General features: G+C 49.7%; 1 protein-coding gene across 3 annotated transcripts in view; it reads left to right on the top strand.

Moving 5' to 3' along the window:
• Positions 1 to 2,831: 2,831 nt before the first annotated feature.
• The window catches only part of LOC140428579 (protein CBFA2T2-like), a 181,102-nt gene continuing 161,995 nt past the window's right edge, over positions 2,832 to 21,938 (top strand). For 2 of the 3 annotated variants that reach the window (XM_072515212.1, XM_072515211.1), the window contains exon 1: positions 2,833 to 2,992. In XM_072515212.1, coding sequence (XP_072371313.1) covers positions 2,965 to 2,992 — 28 coding nt within the window. In that variant the 5' untranslated portion in view covers positions 2,833 to 2,964. Of the gene's footprint in view, positions 2,993 to 21,938 lie in introns of all 3 variants that reach the window. The other variant, XM_072515213.1, reaches the window with a different exon arrangement.

Genomic DNA, 21,938 nt, shown 5'->3' with positions numbered 1-21,938 from the left:
GTCACACACACAGACAGGAGCTCCTCTAGTCACACACACAGACACACAGACAGGAGCTCCTCTAGTCACACACAGACACACAGACAGGAGCTCCTCTAGTCACACACACAGACAGGAGCTCCTCTAGTCACACACAGACACACAGACAGGAGCTCCTCTAGTCACACACACAGACACACAGACAGGAGCTCCTCTAGTCACACACAGACACACAGACAGGAGCTCCTCTAGTCACACACACAGACACACAGACAGGAGCTCCTCTAGTCACACACAGACACACAGACAGGAGCTCCTCTAGTCACACACAGACACACAGACAGGAGCTCCTCTAGTCACACACAGACACACCGACACAAGCTCCTCTAGTCACACACACACAGACAGGAGCTCCTCTAGTCACACACACAGACACACAGACAGGAGCTCCTCTAGTCACACACACAGACACACAGACAGGAGCACCTCTAGTCACACACAGACAGGAGCTCCTCTAGTCACTCACAGACACACAGACACAAGCTCCTCTAGTCACACACACACAGACAGGAGCTCCTCTAGTCACACACAGACACACAGACAGGAGCTCCTCTAGTCACACACAGACACACAGACAGGAGCTCCTCTAGTCACACACAGACACACAGACAGGAGCTCCTCTAGTCACACACAGACACACAGACAGGAGCTCCTCTAGTCACACACAGACACACAGACAAGAGCTCCTCTAGTCACACACACAGACACACAGACAGGAGCTCCTCTAGTCACACACAGACACGAGCTCCTCTAGTCACACACAGACACACAGACAGAAGCTCCTCTAGTCACACACAGACAGGAGCTCCTCTAGTCACACACAGACAGGAGCTCCTCTAGTCACACACACAGACACACAGACAGGAGCTCCTCTAGTCACTCACAGACACAAGCTCCTCTAGTCACACACACACAGACAGGAGCTCCTCTAGTCACACACACAGACAGGAGCTCCTCTAGTCACACACACAGACACACAGACAGGAGCTCCTCTAGTCACACACAGACACACAGACAGGAGCTCCTCTAGTCACACACAGACACACAGACAGGAGCTCCTCTAGTCACACACAGACACACAGACAAGAGCTCCTCTAGTCACACACAGACACGAGCTCCTCTAGTCACACACACACAGACAGGAGCTCCTCTAGTCACACACACAGACACACAGACAGGAGCTCCTCTAGTCACACACAGACACACAGACAGGAGCTCCTCTAGTCACACACAGACACACAGACAGGAGCTCCTCTAGTCACACACAGACACACAGACAGGAGCTCCTCTAGTCACACACAGACACACCGACACAAGCTCCTCTAGTCACACACACACAGACAGGAGCTCCTCTAGTCACACACACAGACACACAGACAGGAGCTCCTCTAGTCACACACACAGACACACAGACAGGAGCACCTCTAGTCACACACAGACAGGAGCTCCTCTAGTCACTCACAGACACACAGACACAAGCTCCTCTAGTCACACACACACAGACAGGAGCTCCTCTAGTCACACACAGACACACAGACAGGAGCTCCTCTAGTCACACACAGACACACAGACAGGAGCTCCTCTAGTCACACACAGACACACAGACAGGAGCTCCTCTAGTCACACACAGACACACAGACAGGAGCTCCTCTAGTCACACACAGACACACAGACAAGAGCTCCTCTAGTCACACACACAGACACACAGACAGGAGCTCCTCTAGTCACACACAGACACGAGCTCCTCTAGTCACACACAGACACACAGACAGAAGCTCCTCTAGTCACACACAGACAGGAGCTCCTCTAGTCACACACAGACAGGAGCTCCTCTAGTCACACACACAGACACACAGACAGGAGCTCCTCTAGTCACTCACAGACACAAGCTCCTCTAGTCACACACACACAGACAGGAGCTCCTCTAGTCACACACACAGACAGGAGCTCCTCTAGTCACACACACAGACACACAGACAGGAGCTCCTCTAGTCACACACAGACACACAGACAGGAGCTCCTCTAGTCACACACAGACACACAGACAGGAGCTCCTCTAGTCACACACAGACACACAGACAAGAGCTCCTCTAGTCACACACAGACACAAGCTCCTCTAGTCACACACAGACACACAGACAGAAGCTCCTCTAGTCACACACAGACAGGAGCTCCTCTAGTCACACACAGACAGGAGCTCCTCTGATCACACTCAGACACACAGGCAGGAGATCCTCTAGTCACACACACAGACACACAGACAGGAACTCCTCTAATCACACACAGACAGGAGATCCTCTAGTCACACACAGACACACACAGACACAAGCTCCTCTAGTCACACACAGACACACAGACAGGAGCTCCTCTAGTCACACACACAGACACACAGACAGGAGCTCCTCTAATCACACACAGACAGGAGATCCTCTAGTCACACTCACAGACACAGACAGGAGCTCCTCTAGTCACACACAGACACACACAGAGACACATAGACAAACAGACAGGAGCTAGTCACAGACAGAGACACATAGACACACAGACAGGAGCTCGTCCAGTCACACACAGAGACTCACAGAAACACAGACGCACAGACAGGAGCTCCTCCAGTCACACACAGAGACTCATAGACAGACAGACAGGAGCTCCTCTAGTCACACACAGACAGGGACTTGTACAGGAGCTCCTCCACACACACAGACAGGGACTTGTACAGGAGCTCCTCCACACACACAGACAGGGACTTGTACAGGAGCTCCTCCACACACACACAGACAGGGACTCGTACAATCACCGCCAGGCAGAAGTGGACTTTTTTTTTAAACTCCTGCAGCTGGGGGTGGGAACCCTCCGTCACTCTCTCGCTCCCGAAACCTGTTTTGCTCCCCCTCCCGCTCCCAACTCAAGTGAGATCGTTTGGAGATGGTGGGAATTTCTGGCTCTTTCCAGGGTGAGTAAAAGTTTCTACTTCACTTTGTTAAGCTGCTGGGTCTTTGTTCCATTCGAATGGGAAAGGCGTGTGTGTGGGGGGGTGTGGGGGTGGTGGTTAAGATTGTCAACTTTACCCTCCAAAAACACATGTCCTCCAGCGAGTTTACAGCTAGGACCCCCCCACCCCACAATTTTTATAAAGATGCCTTAAAGATAGTTGATTAAAAATAGAGAGAAATTGGTCTTTTCACATGTTGCTGTGGGGCGCAACTTTCCTGCGAGGCGTTGGGGACTTGCTGTGTGTCGATTTCAAACGTGGTCATTGTGCACTCATGTCCTTGGGCGATGTGACAGATGGGGCCGTGCATTTTTAGCTGATGTTGCCTTTCCGAGGACCGGGTTATAATCCTTGTGTTTAGGTGTAGAGTGCAGATCCAAACAATGGAAGGTGCAGCCGTTTACAGTTTTATTTCAGTCTGTTTCTGAGAAAATGAATTTTAAGGTGAATCGAGCGGAATTCTCTGGTCGGGATTATTTTTCCTGTATTTGCATTTTTAAAACGCACCAGTAGACATATTTGTTTATTCTGCACCGTTCTATTGTTGACTGTGTAACAGTTGATCTTGACCTTGCTTTGGTCTTGTGATTCCCTTTTGCTTGTCTCGTACATTATACATTTCTTCCAAATGTAATTGCATGACTGTTCTTAACAGTACTCTCTATCTGCTTAATACACAGTCAGGAACGGCCCTGTATCTGATATATACACAGTCAGGAACGGTCCTGTATCTGATATATACGCAGTCAGGAACGGTCCTCCTGTAACTGAAATGTACAGTCAGGAACGGTCCAGTATCTGATATATACACAGTGAGGAACGGTCCTGTATCTGATATGTACAGTCAGGAACGGTCCTGTATCTGATATATACACAGTGAGGAACGGTCCTGTACCTGTTATACACACAGTCAGGAACGGTCCTTTATCTGATATATACAGTCAGGAACGGTCCTGTATCTGATATGTACAGTCAGGAACGGTCCTGTATCTGATATATACACAGTCAGGCACGGTCCTGTATCTCATACATACACAGTAAGAAACGGTCCTGTACCTGTTATACACACAGTCAGGAACGGTCCTGTATCTGATATATACACAGTCAGGAACGGTCCTGTATCTGATATATACACAGTCAGGAACGGTCCTGTACCTGTTATACACACAGTCAGGAACAGTCCTGTATCTGATATTTACACAGTCAGGCACGGTCCTGGATCTCATATATACACAGTAAGAAACGGTCCTGTACCTGTAATACACACAGTCAGGAACTGTCCTGTATCTGATATCGACACAGTCAGGAGTGGTCCTGCATCTGTTATACACACAGTCAGGAACGTTCCTGTATCTGATATATACACAGTCAGGAATGGTCCTGTTTGTGTTATATACATAGTCGGGAACGGTCTTGTCTGTATCTGATATCTACACAGTCAGGAACGGTCCTGTTTGTGTTATATATACAGTCAGGAATAGTCCTGTCTGTATCTGTTATAGACACAGTCAGGAACGTTCCTGGATCTGTTATGCACACAGTCAGGAACGGCCCTGTATCTGTTCTATACACAGTAAGGAACGGTCCTGTATCTGTTCTATACACAGTCAGGAACGGCCCTGTATCTGTTCTATACACAGTCAGGAATGTTCCTGCATCTGTTATATACACAGTAAGGAACGGTCCTGTATCTGATATACACACAGTCAGGAACGGCCCTGTATCTGTTCTATACACAGTCAGGAATGTTCCTGTATCCGTTATATACACAGTCAGGAACATTCCTGTATCTGTTATATACACAGTCAGGAACATTCCTGCATCTGTTATACACACAGTCAGGAACGGTCCTGTAGCTGATATACACAGTCAGGAACAGTCCTGTACCTGTTATATACACGCAGTCGGGAACAGTCCTACATGTTTTATACACACAGTCAGGAATGGTTCTGTATCTGATATATACACAGTCAGGAACAGTCCTGTATCTGTTATACACACAGTCAGAAACGGTCCTGTATCTGATATACACAGTCAGGAACAGTCCTGTATCTGTTATATACACGCAGTCGGGAAAGGTCCTACACGTTTTATACACACAGTCAGGAATGGTTCTGTATATCTGATATATACACAGTCAGGAACAGTCCTGTACCTGTTATATACACAGTCAGGAACGGTCCTGTATCTGTTTTATACACAGTCAAGAACAAATGGTCCTATATCTGTTTTGTACACAGTCAGGAACGGCCCTGTTTCTGTTATACACACAGTCAGGAACAGTCCTGCATCTGTTATATACACAGTCGGGAATGGTCCTGTATCTGATATATACACAGTAAAGAATGGTTCTGTATATGTTATATACACAGCCAGGAACGGTCCTGTATCTGTTTTATACACAGTCAAGAACAAATGGTATCTGTTATGTGTGCACTCCGGAATGGTCCTGTATCTGTTATGTATGCACTGTGGAACGGTCCTGTATCCTGTGTATCAGTTATGTATGCACTCCGGAATGGTCCTGTATCAGTTATGTACGCACTTAGGAATAGTCCTGTATGTGTTATGTACGCACTCAGGATCCTGTATCTTATGTACGCACTTGGGAATGGTCCTGTACCTTATGTATGCACTCAGGAATGGTCCTGTATCTGTTATGTACGCACTCAGGAACGATCCTGTATCTTATGTACACACTCGGGAACGATCCTGTATATTATGTACGCACTCGGGAACGGCCCTGTATCTTATGTACACACTCGGGAACGATCCTGTATCTGTTATGTACACACTCAGGAATGGTCAGATTTTTTTCAGCAACTGGTCAGTTGTGTTGCAATTCTTGTTGGGTGGTAATGCAGATGGTGTGGATAATGGAGTGTATAAAATGGTCTTTCATTTTGCCATATCTATTAGATGCACAATCAATAATGGTGTCATTGCAGGGCGGCACGGCGACACAGTGGTTAGCACTGCTGCCTACGGCGCTGAAGACCCGGGTTCGATCTCAGCCCTGGATCACTCTCCGTGTGGAGTTTGCACATTCTCCCCGTGTCTGCGTGGGTTTCACCCCCGCAACCCAAAGATGTGCTGGTTAAGTGGATTGGCCACAATAAAATTGCCCCTTAATTGGAAAAAGAATTAATTGGGTACTCGAAATTTATATTTTTTAAAAATTGCGTCATTGTACAGGCAGCGATAAAATAAGGAATAGGCCATTCGGCACATCGAGCCTTTTCTGTTATTCAATTCCATTATGGCTGATCTCCTACCTCAACTCCACCTTCTCACATTATTCATGAAGGCTCCACCTTCTCAAACTTGCCCCTCGCCTGAGGGGTGGTGATCTTCAAGTTAAATCACCGCCAGTCAGCTCTCCCCCTCAAAGGGGAAAGCAGCCTATGGTCGTCTGGGGCTATGGCCACTTCACCTTAATATCAAAAAAGTATCGACCTCTGTCGTGAATATGCTCAATGACTGAACACCCACAACTCTCTGTAGGTAAAGAATTCCAAAGACCCAAAAGCCTTTGAATGAAGAAATGTATCCTCATCTCATTCTTAAATGTCCGACACTTTATTTTGAGAATGTGACCCCCAACTCTGGACATTCAGCCATCTCCCGTCTCGACTCTAAGCTAGTGCCCAACTCAGTGATTCACACGCAACAACTCTCAATTTACGGCCGCCTTTCTCTGCTCTTGAATTCTTTCTGGCATTTCTGCTCTTTCATTTCCTCTCTTTAAATTTTTAGCCTTATTTTTAACTGTGCAGAGCCACTGAGCCTATCTGGACAAATGCCATGGTTCTTTTTCCTGTCTTTATTTCATAGCCCCAATCTATCTCTTGCCCAGGCACATTGCTCCTTCATCAGCTCTACACTGCACCAGGCCCTGTAGTAGTCACACCAACTCGAATGTCAACTCTGTTTCTCTCTCCACAGAGGGTGACAGATCTGTTGGGTTTTACCTGGTTATACCGGTAGATCCAGCAGGACTCTCCTCCCTTGACTAGTCTTCCTAACGTTGGAGGGTAGCGTTCCTATGAAGCTAGCTCCCTCACCCAGGTCTGGGGCGCCATTCTCCGACCCCCCGCCGGGTCGGAGAATGGCCGTTGGCCGCCGTGAATCCCGCCCCCGCCCCTGCCGAAGTCTCCGCTCCCGGAGATTGGGCGGGGGCGGGAATCGGGCCGCGCCGGTTGGCGGGACCCCCCGCTGGATTCTCCGGCCCGTATGGGCCGAAGTCCCGCCCAGGAATTGCCTGTCCCGCCGACATAAATCAAACCTGGTATTTACCGGCGGGACCAGGCGGCGTGGGCGGGCTCCGGGGTCCTGGGGGGGGGGGCGCGGGGCGATCTGACCCCGGGGGGTGCCCCCACGGTGGCCTGGCCCGCGATCGGGGCCCACCGATCCGCGGGCGGGCCTGTGCCGTGGGGGCACGCTTTCCCTTCCGCCTCCGCTACGGCCTCCACCATGGCGGAGGCGGAAGAGACTCTCCCCACTGCGCATGCGCGGGAAACTGACAGCGGCCGCTGACGCTCCCGCGCATGCGCTGGGAAACTGACAGCGGCCGCTGACGCTCCCTCGCATGCGCCGCATTTCCGCGCCAGCTGGCGGGGAAACAAACGCCATTTCCGCCAGCTGGCGGGGCGGAAATCCCTCCGGCATCGGCCTAGCCCCTCAATGTTGGGGCTAGGCCGCCAAAGATGCGGAGCCTTCCGCACCTTTGGCCCGGCGCGATGCCCGTCTGATTGGCGCCGGCTTTGGCGCCAGTCGGCAGACATCCCGCCGTTGGGGGAGAATTTCGCCCCTGATACTTTACAACATGACGGGATTCTGCCATGGCTACTTCCCATCTGTATCTGTTTTATGTGTAGTGGCCAATCCACCTACCCTGCACATCTTTGGGTTGTGGGGCCGAACCCCACGCAGACACGGGGAGAATGTGCAAACTCCACACGGACAGTGACCCAGGGCCGGGAGTCGAACCTGGGACCTCAGCGCCGTGAGGCAGCTGTGCTAACCTTTAGGCCACAGTGCTGCCCTAAATCTGAGTGTTATAATGAGGCATTTAAGCTGGGGGTGGGGTGTGTGGGGGGTGGGGGTTGTTGGGGAGGTTTACAGAGGCAAATCATGAATTGGGGCTAGGGCAAATGAAAACACATTTGTGGTGGGATGAAAGGAAGGGGGTGGGGAGGGGGGGGGAGGATGCAGTTTGGCCATGTCGGAGGAGGTGGGGTTATAGGACAGCAAGAGGTGACGGAGAGAAGATGAGAGGAGGCAATGGGAATTGGTGTAGCAAAGTTTAGGATGTGTCAGCCATGCCTCAGTGGGTAACATTCCCACTACTGAATCATGACGTTCCAGGTACAGGTCCAGGGCTCCAGCACAAAAGCTGACACTCCCGTGCAGTGCGGAGGGAGTGCTGCACTGTCAGAGGTGCTGTCTTCAGATGAGACCTTAAACCGAGGCCCTATCTGCCTGGCCGGATGGATGTAAAAGATCCCATGACACAATTTCAAAGCAGGGGAATTCATCCTGATGTCCTGGACAATATTTATCTTCAATCAACATCACACAAAGAAACAGATCATCTGGTTGTTATCACTTTGCTGGTTGGGAGATCTTGCCGCCTGCAAACTGGCTACTATGTTTCCCACATCACAGCAGTGGCTACACTTCCAAAGTACTTCAGTGGCTGTAAAGTGCTTTGAGACATGTGGTGGTCGCGAAAGATGCTATATAAATGCAAATCTTTCCTCCTCTTTATGAGCTGAGGTTTAGTTGGTAAAGGATGGGAGGCTGACCTGGAAAGCACCGAAGCAAAAGGAGGAAAGGGCGCACATTTACCCCTCACCTTGGCTAATCTCAGGATGCCCCAAGACACGGCACAGCCATTGAAGTACTTTTGAGGCGTAGTCAGCTGTTGTAATGTGAGCAAACATGGCTGCAATTTACAAACAATAAATTAAAATTAAATGGCTAGAACTGTTTTGGTGGTGTTGACTGAGGGACGGATTTTGAGCAAGACTTTGATCTCCCTTGCTCTTCAAATAGTAGCTTGAAAACTTTTAGCTTCCTCTGAGATGCAGATGGAATGCCAGTTTAATGTCATATTGATAGACAGGCGGCGGCATTCTCCGTTCCGGAGACTAAGCGTTGACGCCGGAGCAGGATTTGTGAACTTCCACAACAACAAAATCGGCGCCACATCTGGACCGATTCAGCCACTGTTAAGGGGCGCCAGCACCACGTGGAACACAATTGATTCCAATGAGAAACGGTGCCGGATTCGCCAGATTTGTGATTGACACTCAGGAGGCCGGCAAGCTGGAGCTGCGTATTCACACTTCACTCCCCACGCGCAGCATCCAAGCCAACACGATGGGCTGGAGTGCGCCCATATGGCTGATGAGTCGGCAGAGGTCAGAGGGCATCAACAATGGCAATGTTGGACTCTTTCCTTACCACCCCCCCCTCTCCCTCAGCAGCCACGCCGACAGTTTCACAATTCCTGAAAGCACGAGTGAGTCTTGTCATCGGGAATTCAGCCCATTGAAGGCGGAGAATCGCGGAGGTCCTGGAGAATACTTGGTCAGGTTCGCTAATGATATGCCGAAGGCGTTTACTGTACACGTGTTCTGGAACGCATTCACGTCGCTATCGAGGCCACGGAGAATTATGATTTGGCGTGAAATCAGCACCCGCTGCGATTTTGGCGTCAGAATTGATTCTCCGCCCAATCCAGTTTGCCGAAGGAGAATCCCGCCCAAGGCCTCTGATAGTCCAGTTTTTTCTCAGTCCTGCACTGGAGATTCAGCCGAGACCAGGTGTCTGCAATGTGGCTCTGGAATCAGCTGTGGCTCTTTGACATCTCATTTACAACTCTCAACCTTGTCCAGTTGGATCGTGTTTAGCCAAGTTTAAATTAAACCCAGAAAAGTACAAGCGGTGTTATTGTGGGGATAAAAGGCACTCTTTACGGTTTCAAATGATTTTGGCGAAAGGCATTATCGTGCTTTGAATAAATCTATTTGAATGCATAGCTACACCATAGTTACAGAGATAATGGGTGGGATTCTCCGTTTCTGCGGCAACGTGTCGGTGCGAACTTGTGTTCGGTATCGAACCTGGGACCCTGGTGAGGTTCATGTTAGGAGAATCGCCGTGAACACCTCACCGGTTCCGGTGCTGGTGAAGGGGTAGCACTGGCGTGGTGTGATATGTCCACGGATTGTGCCAAAAACGGCCAGAGAATGGACGGGCCCCAGGCCGTGCATGTGCACGGCTGTCGACCTGTTGCGCTGCACAACATGGCGCCGGCAAAAACCTCCCTAACCGCAATCCCACAGCCCACCCCCCCTGGCCACCCCCACACCCGTCCCCTAGCCCCAGCAAACGCCCCCGCCCCCCCCCCCCCCCCCCCCCCGGCCAGCAGCACAGAACCCGGCCGTGTGTGGCGGCGCTGGACACAATCCGCAGCCGGCACGCCAGCTCCAGACCATAGGTGTCCCGCGTTGGGATCTCAGCCCATCGGGGGAGGATCATCGCGGGTGCACCGGCCGCTGAGGTGCCAACGGCCTTGCGACTGCGCGCAGTGTGCGTCACAATGACGCCGGTTTGGAGGGGGCGGGGAATCGCAAACCGGCCCCAATTCCGGCGTCGGAATCGAATCTCCGTAATGCCTTTGATTCGAGGAACAGGTCTGGCTGCGTACATTATCATTTCCCATATAGCTGAGATAATGAATTATTCTGAATGTGCTGAAAGAAGATTTTTTTGCAATCATGAGAATCAATAGCTGCAAAGGTTGTGTTAATTCTTCCCTAAGTTAAAATTTGTTTTAAAGGTGAATTTATTGTCAAAATTATAGTGAAAAAGAAAGTCAAAAAACATGACAATTCAGAGTTAGGTCTATGTTAATTTCTTTCCCATTGATGCATATATTCAGTGCATGTATTTTATTTAATGCATACACAAATTTATGCATTTATTCCAGACACACTTGGCAATTTACCAAGTATTTGGATTGGAAATGCTGAATTTTCATCTTGAGGCTCCCAATTGGTTTTTATTTTATGCAGTTACTTAAAAAAAAGGGGGCAATTAGGTCAGAAACATTGTCATCCCCCGGCCTTGATAATGTGTCCAAACCTCTGGAGAGGGGATTGAACTCGCAGCTTTCTGATGTAGAATCGAGGATGCTACCCAACGTGTAGTGGCAGACACTTGACAAGGGCACGGGACGAGAGCTTTAGCCACGGGTGAGCTGATGCGATGACTTGAGATGGGCAGTGTGAAGGAGGTAGAAGTAGGTGATCGAACGGATGCGGGAATTGCAAAACTCAACTCCAGTTTGAACAGAATTGTTGTGTCTAAACCATGGTGTGCCTTTAACCCATATACGATAAAAAAATGACCACAAGTTTGTTTGGTACAATAAAAACACTTTATTTCACACACACAATTGTTACTGTTAATCGATCACACACACACTTAAGTCAAACTACAAAACTAGTACACACATAGAACAGACAGCACAGAAGGAGGCCATTCAGCCCATCGAGTCTGCACCGACCCACATAAGCCCTCCCTTCCACCCTAGCCCTGTAACCCAATAAACCCTCCTAACCTTTTTGGTCACTAAGGGCAATTTATCATGGCCAATCCACCTAACCTGCATATCTTTGGACTGTGGGAGGAAACCGGAGCACCTAGAGGAAACCCACGCAGACACGGGGAGAACGTGTAGACTCAGCACAGACAGTGACCCAGCGGGGAATCGAACCTGGGACCCTGGTGCTGTGAAGCCACAGTGCTATCCACTTGTGCTACCGTGCTGCCCTTAAGACCTTAACTTAACTTCAGAGTGACTAGCAAGTACCAGACAGATATTGGCTTTTACCTGTATCTCGAATCTTGTTGTCCTCAATATTCAGCCCTTGGTCTGGTCTGTTCCTGGCTCTGATTCTGCTTCAGTTGGCCGGGTGATGGTCTTTCTCTTTGGCCATGAATGGTCACCATTGTTGGTTGCTGCTGCAGAGAGATTCTAAGGTGGTGCAGCATCTTTTAACCTGCTTGGATTTCGTGCCCCTTTGGTGGGCGGCCTCTGGGTCGATGTCAATCAATTGATCAGGGCTCGATCACACATCAATTTTGGGGTGGGCACTCAGTTGCCATGCCTGCAAGTGTTGGGGGCAGGTAGGCTTTCCAAATAAGGAGCTTAGGTGCCGCTGTCTCTGGTAAACAGGTGGGATTGACAGGATAGTTCTAATGTCCCAGGAGTGGCCTGGAGATGGCCTTTTTCCTGTGTTACTTTGCAAAGCCTGGGCTGCAGCCTTTTGTGCATTTGCAAGCTGCAGCCTGTCTGTCCCCGAACTTGGTCATTTTTCCCAGCATCCTTTGAGGAGGACATTTTAGGTGGCCACAAACCTGCAAACAGTTGGGTTCCGTTAGACAGAGTTAGTGTCATCCGGAAAAGGTTTTGAGTGAGCCCATATCAGCGATGAACCCACTACCAGTATCTGTTACATAGACAGTCAGTAATTGTGTGGATTGATTTATGCATGTAGCCACTGATACATAGAAGAACGCAGGAGGACGGAAAGGCCATTCAACAGCTTGAGGATGCTTCACTGTTCAAACAGATAATTGCTGTTGTGTACCTCACCTTCATTCATCTGCCTTTGCTCCATCCCTGAATATCCTCATCTAACAAAGGTCGTGGCCAGGATTCTCTGACCCCCACGCCGGGTTGGCGAATCCCCGGGGGGACGAAGATTTCCACCCCGACGGCAGCTTACCTATTCTCCGGCACCGATTCTCGGGCGTCCGGTCGCTGCCACGCCGATCGGGGGCCGTTGAAAGCGCCCCCCCCCCCCCCCCCGGCCCGGCGATTCACCGGGCCCCGTCGGGCCGAGTGGTCACCGAGTTCAGCCGAGTCCCGCCAGCGTGGGTTACTCGGGTCCCACACGGCGGGACCTGGAAGGTGTGTCTGCGGGGGCCGTCCTGGAGGTTGGGGGGGGGGGGGCATCTGATCCTGGGGAGTCCCCACGGTGGCCTGGCCCGCGATTGGAGCCTACTGATCGGCGGGCTGGTTCCGTGGGGGCCTGTGTTCCCCTGTAGGGCTCCGCCATATTGCACGGGGGCCGGCGCGCATGCGGGGAGTCACGCCGGCCATTCTGCGCATCCGCGGAATCACGCCGGCCGTAGCGCGCATGCGCGAACCCGCGCCGGCCGTTCCGCGCCGGCTGGAGCTGCGGGGACCACTCCAGCGCCGACCTAGCCCCCTAGGAAGGGGAGCATTCCTCAATATCGGGGACCTTTGACGCCAATAGGAGTGGTTGCCGTCGCTTTTCACGCCGGCGCAGAACTTGGCCGCGGGATTGGAGAATCCCGGCCCTTATCTCCCAGTGATTTCCTTTACTCCAGCATCCACAGGTTTTCAGGACAGAAAGTTCCGGATTTTATTACCCTTTTGTGTGAAACGGAGCTTCTTCATTTGATCCCTAAGTGGCCCCGTTCTGATATTAGATCATGTCCCCCGGCTTCTGATCCTCCCAGTAGAGAAAATTGTTTCACCATATCTTCCCGGTCAAATCCCTTTTAATACTTAAAGCAGTTGGATGGAATCGCCCCTCAATCCGCAATATTCAAGGGAATAGAAGGCGTTTTCTTTTGCAATCTGCCCTCAACTTAATCGTTTCAGCCCCGTTATCATCCTGGTAAACATACGTTCCAGCCCCTCCAAGGCTCATATATGTCCTTCCAGCAGAGTGGTGACTAAAGGCAGTACCTCAGTCGGAGTATGGACAGAGTTCTATACAGCTGAAGCATAACTTCCTCCCCCTTGTATTTCAGTCCCCTGAGATAAAGGCCAACATTCCATTGGCCTTCTTGATTGTTTTTGTTATATCTAACCACTAGCTTTCAATGATTTGTGTGCTTGGATGCCCAACTCTCACTGCTCCTGTACTGTCCTCGGTTCCTCACTGTTTAGAAATTCATCGTGATTTATCTCTCACTAGGTGGCTGCAGTCGTGCTGTCACATCCTCTTCTAAACAGTATTTCTTATAGTCTTGCTGTAGTCAGCCCTGCAATAATAACTTGCCGTCTGTCTCGATTCGTGGCCTGCGAGGGGGGAGAGCTCTCACTTCCCTCCCCCAGGCACTTGATACTACAGTTATGGGCCCCATGCTGACCGCACTTGTGAATGAGTGTTCCCTTGTATGGCCCCCTGCGGCAGATATTCCTGCTGCTCTCCATGTTAAACAGGATTCTACTGTACTCCAAAATCTTGGGCTGCTGGGTGGCTCAGTGAAAGTTGCCTCACAGTCTGACCCTGCACACAGTGAGCGGCAGCAAGAGTGTAACATTTGCAGATGTTTTCCGACTGGTGGTTATAATGTTGGTTTGCAATGAACAAGAGGCTTTTTCCCCCCGATAATATATATTTTTGAACTATGTGAAGATTTGTACTGCAAATACTTCACTCGCCTCTGCAGCAGTCTCAAAGTCACCAATAAGCTGGCAAGTTGAAATGGAAGGCTAGAATAAATTTGTATTTAAATAGTGATCGTTCACGACACAAGGGGCTGGAAACTTCCGCCCCGCCCGCCGCAAGAACGCCACGGGCGAGACGCCGACAATGGAAAAATCCATTGACCTCGGGCGGGATTCTCCGATCGCCAGCGAACGCCGCTGGAGAATCCTGCCCAAGGACTTCCCAAAATGAAAGAACGTTTGCAGTGTAGTCACTGTTGTAATGTAGAAGACATAGCAGCCAATTTGTACACAGCAACATCCCAGGAACAGTAATGTGATAATGACCAGATAATGTTTATTAGTGATGTTGATTGCGGAATAAAATATTGGCCAGGACACTGGGGCTAACTCCCATGCGCTCCTTCAGAATAGTACCATGGTCTACTGATCCTTAGGACCAACCGACTACATAACTGAAGTAGAACGCAGGTTACTGTGGGACTATTACAGTGAGAGACCCTGATTGCTACCACTGCTGGGGTTTTTTCAGCATTGGCAGGATCGATGTTAAGTCACTCAGATTCATTCTGCAGAGGCCAGCGACATGGCTTGGTTTCCACTGGCCTGTGCAGACTTGTCCGAGCTATTAACCTAGCTGTTGAGAAGATAGTTGGAAAATAGCTGTCAGCTGCCGGTTCCCCACGCTCAGGAACTCCCTCGCTAAACCTTTCTGCCTCTGCCTTGGTTTTAAGACGCTTCTTAAAATCTACGTCTTTGAGTATTAAATGTTTAGTCACCTACCCTAAAGTCAGTGTGAGTGTCAAATTTTTATTTCTGATTAAGCACCTGTGAAATGTCCTGGGACTTTTTTTTTTTACTATGTTAAATGCATTATATAAATGCAAGCATTTAGGGTGGCGCGCAGTAAGCACTGCTGCCTCACGGCGCCGAGGTCCCAGGTTCGATCCTGGCCCCGGGTCACTGTCCATGTGGAGTTTGCACCTTCTCCCCGTGACTGCGTAGGTCTCACCCCCACAACCCAAAGATGTGTAGGGTAGGTGGATTGGGCACGCTAAATCACCCCCTTAATTGGAAAACAAAATAAATGCAAGCAGTTAATTTGCTATTTAATAGTACCTACTGGAGGGCAACAGTGTGTGGATGTTGAAAGGAGCAGCGGTTAAGGGTTCGGAGATAGGCCCTCACCCCATGGAAATTTAAACTGTGCGAGAATAGCTCTGGACTGGTCAGGAGGGCCATCAGAATCCAAAGTGACTGGCTTCGAGCAGCGTGGGATGGGGGACAGAAACGCATTACTACATGTCTCTCTACACTGGGGTCTGGGTCTAGCATGGGTCTGTAAGCAGCAGATGTTTGCACCACACACAGGGTGAAGATCTGCAAAGATCATTTTAATTCTCAGTTTGAAGCTGCTAAATATTTGCAGAATGTGCTCAGTGACATAATGACACAGTCACACCTCTCTCTACGAGTAAAGCAAGTCACAGAATTGGACAATACAGAAGGAGGCCCATCCTTCTTGTGCTAGATCTTTAAAGGACCTATCCCATTCACCCCACTCCCCTACTCTTTCCCTGTACTCCCACAAATGCTTTCCCCTTCAAGTGCTCATCCAATTCCCTTTTGAAAGTTACTATTGAATCTGCTTCCGATGCCTTTTTAAGCAGCGCCTTCCAGATCACAGCAGTTCACTAATTTGACCAATTGACCTTTGAAGCCTCCAAAAATCATTCCAAAAACAAGGGTTCCACTCTCTGGGTGAAGAAATATCTCCTCCCCTCAGTCCTAAAAGGTTTACCCCTTATCCTCAAACTGTGACCCCTAGTTCTGGACTCCCCCACCTTCGGGAACATTCTGTCTGAATCTACCCTATCTAATCCTGTTAGAATTTTGTAAGTTTCAATGAGATCTCCTCTCAATCGTCTAAACTCCACTGAATATGAATCCTAGCTGACTTAGTCTCTCCTCATATAACAGTCCCGCCAACCCAGGAATCAGCCTGGGTTGGCTTGTATGGGGCGACCTGTGGTATTTTTCTTTTCTCATGATGTTTCAACCAAAAGTGAACTTTTTTAAAACTAAATTTAGAGTACCCAATTAACTTTTTTCAATTAAGGGGCAATTTAGCGTGGCCAATCCACCTACCCTGCACATCTTTGGGCTGTGGGGGCGAAACCCACGCAAACACGGGGCGAATGTGCAAACTCCACACGGACAGTGACCCAGAGCCGGGATCGAACCTGGGACCTCGGCGCTGTGAGGCAGCAGTGCTAACCACTGCACCGCCGTGCTGCCCCAACCAAAAGAGAACTTGTTCAGGTCAAACACTCCCTCCCAAAAATCATCCTTTCAGACAATATTTTTTCTTTTAAAAAAAAATTTGGATTACCCAATTACTTTTTCCAATTAAGGAGCAATTTAGTGTGGCCAATCCACCTACTCTGCACATTTTTGGGTTGCGGGGGCAAAACCCACGCAGACACGGGGCGAATGTGCAAACTCCACACGGACTACAACCCAGACCCGGGATCGAACCTGGGACCTCAGCGCCGTGAGGCAGCAGGGCTAACCACTAGGCCACCGTGCTTCCCCTTTCAGACAATATTACCACACACCGGTTTACAATGCCGATTCAAAGATAAGGACCGGCACTTACCCCATACTTCCATTTTTCTCACTGACAGTAAGAACTGTCTTTGACAAGAAACTGTTACACTTCTGCATTCCCCTATAATCCAGCTACAGCTGTCTGTCAACACGCATGCTTACCTTTTAACAGAGAGCATTTACATGAACCAGTAAGGAATATTTGACACAGCGTGAAACCTTCGTCTTTTTGTGTGATATTTTGATAGCTGTGTTCAGTTGAAAGAACGAATGGCTCAGTCTGACACACAGCCTAGCAGAGCAGCAAGCTTAGATTCCTGGTTTGTGTTTTTAAAAGTTCGTTCTATGGTTGTGGGCCTCACTGGTGTGGCCAGCTTCTATCCCAACAACTCTAGTTGCCCTTGGGAAGGTGGTGGTGAACCACCTTCCTGAACCACTGGAGTCCTCCTGGGGGAGGTGCACCCACAGTCCTGTTAGGGAGGCAGTTTGAGGACTTTATGCCAGTCACGTTGAAGGAATGGCCGTTACATTTCCAAGTCAGGATGGCGTATGACTTGAAAGGAAACTTGCAGGTGACGGTGTTCCCATGCACCAGCTGCCCTTATCCTTCGAGCAGGTAGAGGTTTCTGTCAAAAGAGGCTTGGAAGAGTTGCTGTATTGTACAGCATTAGTGGATCTCCCGTGGGTGAGGGTAGGAGTACCGCACCGTCACTCAGTCTAATCCTTGGCTGGGCAGCGGATAAACCAGTGTGGGCTCCCATTCCTTATTTCCAATCGATGTAGATGATGGATGAAGACGGAATCAAAGGGTGATAGACATAGAACATATAGTGCAGAAGGAGGCTATTTGGCCCATCGAGTCTGCACCGACCCACTTAAGCCCTCACTCCCACCCTATCCCCGTAACCCAATAACCCCTCCTAATCTTTTTGGTCACTAAGGGCAATTTATCATGGCCAATCCACCTAACCTGCACGCCTTTGGACTGTGGGAGGAAACCGGAGTACCCGAAGGAAACCCACACAGACACCGTGAGAACGTGCAGACTCCGCACAGACAGTGACCCAAGCCGGGAATCGAACCTGGGACCCTGACGCTGTGAAGCCACGGTGCTAATCACTAGTGCTACCGTGCTGCCCGTGATAGTGGCAAGGGTTCAGTGGCAAAGTGAACAATAGTCAAATAGACATTTCTATGCCATTATGTTCACAGGTTTTAGTATTAATCATGCCTAGGGCGGCGCAGTGGTTAGCACTGCTACCTCACCGCGCCAAAGTCCCAAGTTCGATCCCAGCCCCCGGGTCACTATCCGTGTGGAGTTTGCACATTCTCCCCGTGTCTGCGTGGGTCTCACCCTCACAACCCAAAGATGTGCAGGGTAGGTGGATTGGCCACGCTAAATTGCCCCTTAATTGGAAAAAATGTATTGGGCACTCGAAAATTATTTTTCAAAATCAAAACTTCCTGGAAATAAAACCCATATTTTTGAAGAGACTTAAAAAGACTCATTTTGTCAGCCTGAAGTTCCAGAAATCTCTCACTCTGCACTGAGAGAGAGCATTTATTTAGTGTATTTCACGACCACCAGATGTCCAAAGTGCTTTGTAACTAATAAAATGCTTGTGTGTAGTCACAGTTGTAATACCGGTAACGTGGCATCCAGTATGGGCACAGTAACTCTCTCAGGAACGACAAGGTGTGAGGTAACATCTTTGTAATTAAAAACAGAAAATGTTGGAAACGCTCAGCAGGTCAGACAGCTTCTGAGGAGAAAGAAACAGAGTTAATGTTTCAGATCAATAAGCTTTCATCAGAGCGCATGGTGAAGGGTCATCATCGGCCTGAAACATGTTGACCTGGGATAACCCCATGTTGTTTGCGGGTTACACTGGCATGGGATCTTAGAATCCCTACAGTGCTGGAGGAGGACACTTGGCCCATCGAGTCCGCACCGACCCTGTGAAAGACCACCCCACCTAAGCCCAATCCCCACCACCCTCCCCCCAACCCCACCCAACGCTTTGGACACTTAAGGGCAATTTATCATGGCCAATCCACCTAACCTGCATATCTTTGGACCATGGGAGGAAACCCGCGCAGACACCGGGAGAACATGCAAACTCCACACAGATAGACACCCGAGGTCAGAATCAAACCTGGGTCCCTGGCGCTGTGAGGCAGCTGTGCTAACCACTGTGTCGCCATGCCACCCACTGGATACGTCCAGTGAGTGGGCAGACAGGGTCTCGGTTTAGCGAGTCACCTTAAAGACATTGTTTGGGGACTTCACTGCCCATTCAACATGGACAATCTGAGCCCTAGTATTGAACCATATTTTGAAGGAGGGGCTTAGATTGAATCCCTACTGAGTGTGTAGTAAGCTGGTATAGCTCTAAGAACTCTCCACTGATGACCATAGACTGCGGGCGTTGTTGAGTGGCGTTGGGCAGGTGGGGTTCGGGGATGAACGCAGCCAGGATTTCTACTCTTTAGTATTACTTAGTGATCTCTGCTGGGAGGTGTGGGTGGAGGGGTGAGGGCTGGATCCTGCTTGGTTTTGCTACCTTCTCCCCCTAGTCTATTGGAAGCAACTCCAGCTAAATGATTGTGTCCTGGTACATGGGACTCTACTGCCGGGGAGACAGCTTTCTCAACGCAAATATCTGACCAAGACCTATGAACTGGCTATCAGCATGAGCCTTATAGCACAACTTAACATGTTGACTGTCTGTACAAAGAACTCGGAAGGTGCAGGCTGTGCTTGTCGCACAACGGTACCTTAAGGGAGGAAGAACGGGGAAAATTAATGGAGTTTCCCTAATGGGTATAAAGAACGATTGGGAGCTCAATGAATGTCACAGGGAAATTGTAAGGATGTTACGATGTCTCCCCCTCTCATGTCGTGATACTGAGGGAGTGCTGCACTGTTGGAGGTGCCCTCCTTTGCTGAGACATTGAATGGAGGCCCTGTCTGCCCTCTGGGGTAAGAGATCCTAATGGCAACATGCAAAGAAGAGCAGCGGGAGGTATCCCTGGTGTCCTGGCCAATATTTCCCCCTCAATCAACATCTCTAAACCAGATGATTTGTTTACTATCATGCTGCTGTCAGTGGGATTGTCCTGTGCACGAATTGGCTGCCACGTTTCCCCCATTAAGGAAGTGGCAACACTTTAACGGGCACTTCCTGATGTTGAGGAAGGTGCATAATAATCCCTGGTCTTTCCCTCATTTCCTTCATTTAAGAAAAAAGCTTTTTTGGCAGCCCAGGCCAGGCCAGCTGATGACTGAGCTCTCACTCTCTCACTTCTGAAATCGTGTGAGCTGTCAGCTGGCTTTTGTTATGCTGTTGTACTGTCTTCTCTGTACCAGAAGGTTGGGAGGTCTGGAACAGCTTAGGGAATTGAGTCGAAGCACATCCCACCTGTTCCCTGCATAAGAGATTAAATCGAGTTCCCATCTGCCTTGGCTGAGAGAGGAGACTGTATCACCCACTGCAGCAGAGCAGGAGTGAGAATCCAGGTGCCTTGGTGCAATGCTCCCGTGGCTAAACCCAGGGTTAATTAACTTAGAAAAACTGTACGCAGATTAAAGAGTCTGCCACTCGCCTCTTGTTGACACCACAAACCAGGGTTTTGGAGAGGAAAGATTTGAAACCGTGAGGGTGGGGGGGGGGGGTGGTGGTGGTGATGCGGAGGAGTAATCACTGAATTGTTGCAGCACAAATAGGGAGGCCAGTTAGCCCAGATCTCCGAGTGAGCAATACACCATGTGCTGTTCCCCTGAATGTGCGGCACGCTGGCTCCCAGCGGCACGGACCTGGATTCAATCCCAGCCTTGGGGGGGGGGACGGACGGACAGACTGTCTGTGCGGAGTCTGCACGTTCTCGCCGTGTCTGCGCGGGTTTCCTCCGGGTGCTCCGGTTTCCTCCCACAGACCAAAGATGTGCAGGTTAGGTGGATTGGCCATGCTAAATTGCCACTTAAGTGGCCAAAGATGTGTAGGTTAGGTGGGGTTACAGGGGTGGGGCGGGGGAGTGGGCCTTGGTAGGGTGCTCTTTCAGAGAATCGGTGCAGACTCGAGGGGCCGAATGGCCTTCCTTTGTACTATAGGAATTCTATGGTTCCAGGGATTCTATGGTTGTAAATTCTTCCTTTGAATGGGGTAAATGTGCTAAGGTTTTGTGTTGCTGGCATTCATGGCATTGATGCGATGCCCTTTTCTTTGTGCAAAAATGATTTTCCAATCCCAGATGCTGAATAAAGGGAATTAACACTGACCTTAATTCGGCAAATGGCCTCTGTCCTGTAGTTAGACATGCATCTGATGCAGTGTCAGTATAGGGTGTATTAGCAATACTGAGCTGCTACTCTGGATGTGTCCCTGCTGACTCTCCTGTGGAGCAGCATGGGATGGTTTTACTGGCTTTAGAGGTGCTGTGTTATGATAGGGAGATATTAGGAAATTAGATCCGGAAATGGGATCGAAGACATAGTGGGCAATTTAGGGGTTAACAGACTGAGGGTAAAACTGTTTGGTTTGAAGTCAAAAGTTTAAATATTGTTTTTCTTTTGTTTTCAATGAAGTTTTGTTTGTAAAAATTGCCAAGCCCTATTTAATAGATTTCATAGAATTTACAGTGCAGAAGGAGGCCATTCGGCCCAGCGAGTCTGCACCGGCTCTTGGAAAGAGCACCCTACCCAAGCCCACACCTCCACCCTATCCCCATAACCCAGTAACCCCACCCAAAACGAAGGGCAATTTATCATGGCCAATCCACCTAACCTGCACATCT

Source organism: Scyliorhinus torazame, chromosome 8, assembly GCF_047496885.1.
Source record: "Scyliorhinus torazame isolate Kashiwa2021f chromosome 8, sScyTor2.1, whole genome shotgun sequence".
In the NCBI taxonomy this organism is placed as follows: Eukaryota; Metazoa; Chordata; class Chondrichthyes; order Carcharhiniformes; family Scyliorhinidae; genus Scyliorhinus; species Scyliorhinus torazame.
The sequence above is the reverse complement of the archived record's forward strand: the minus strand, read 5'-3'. Positions and strand labels throughout refer to the sequence as shown.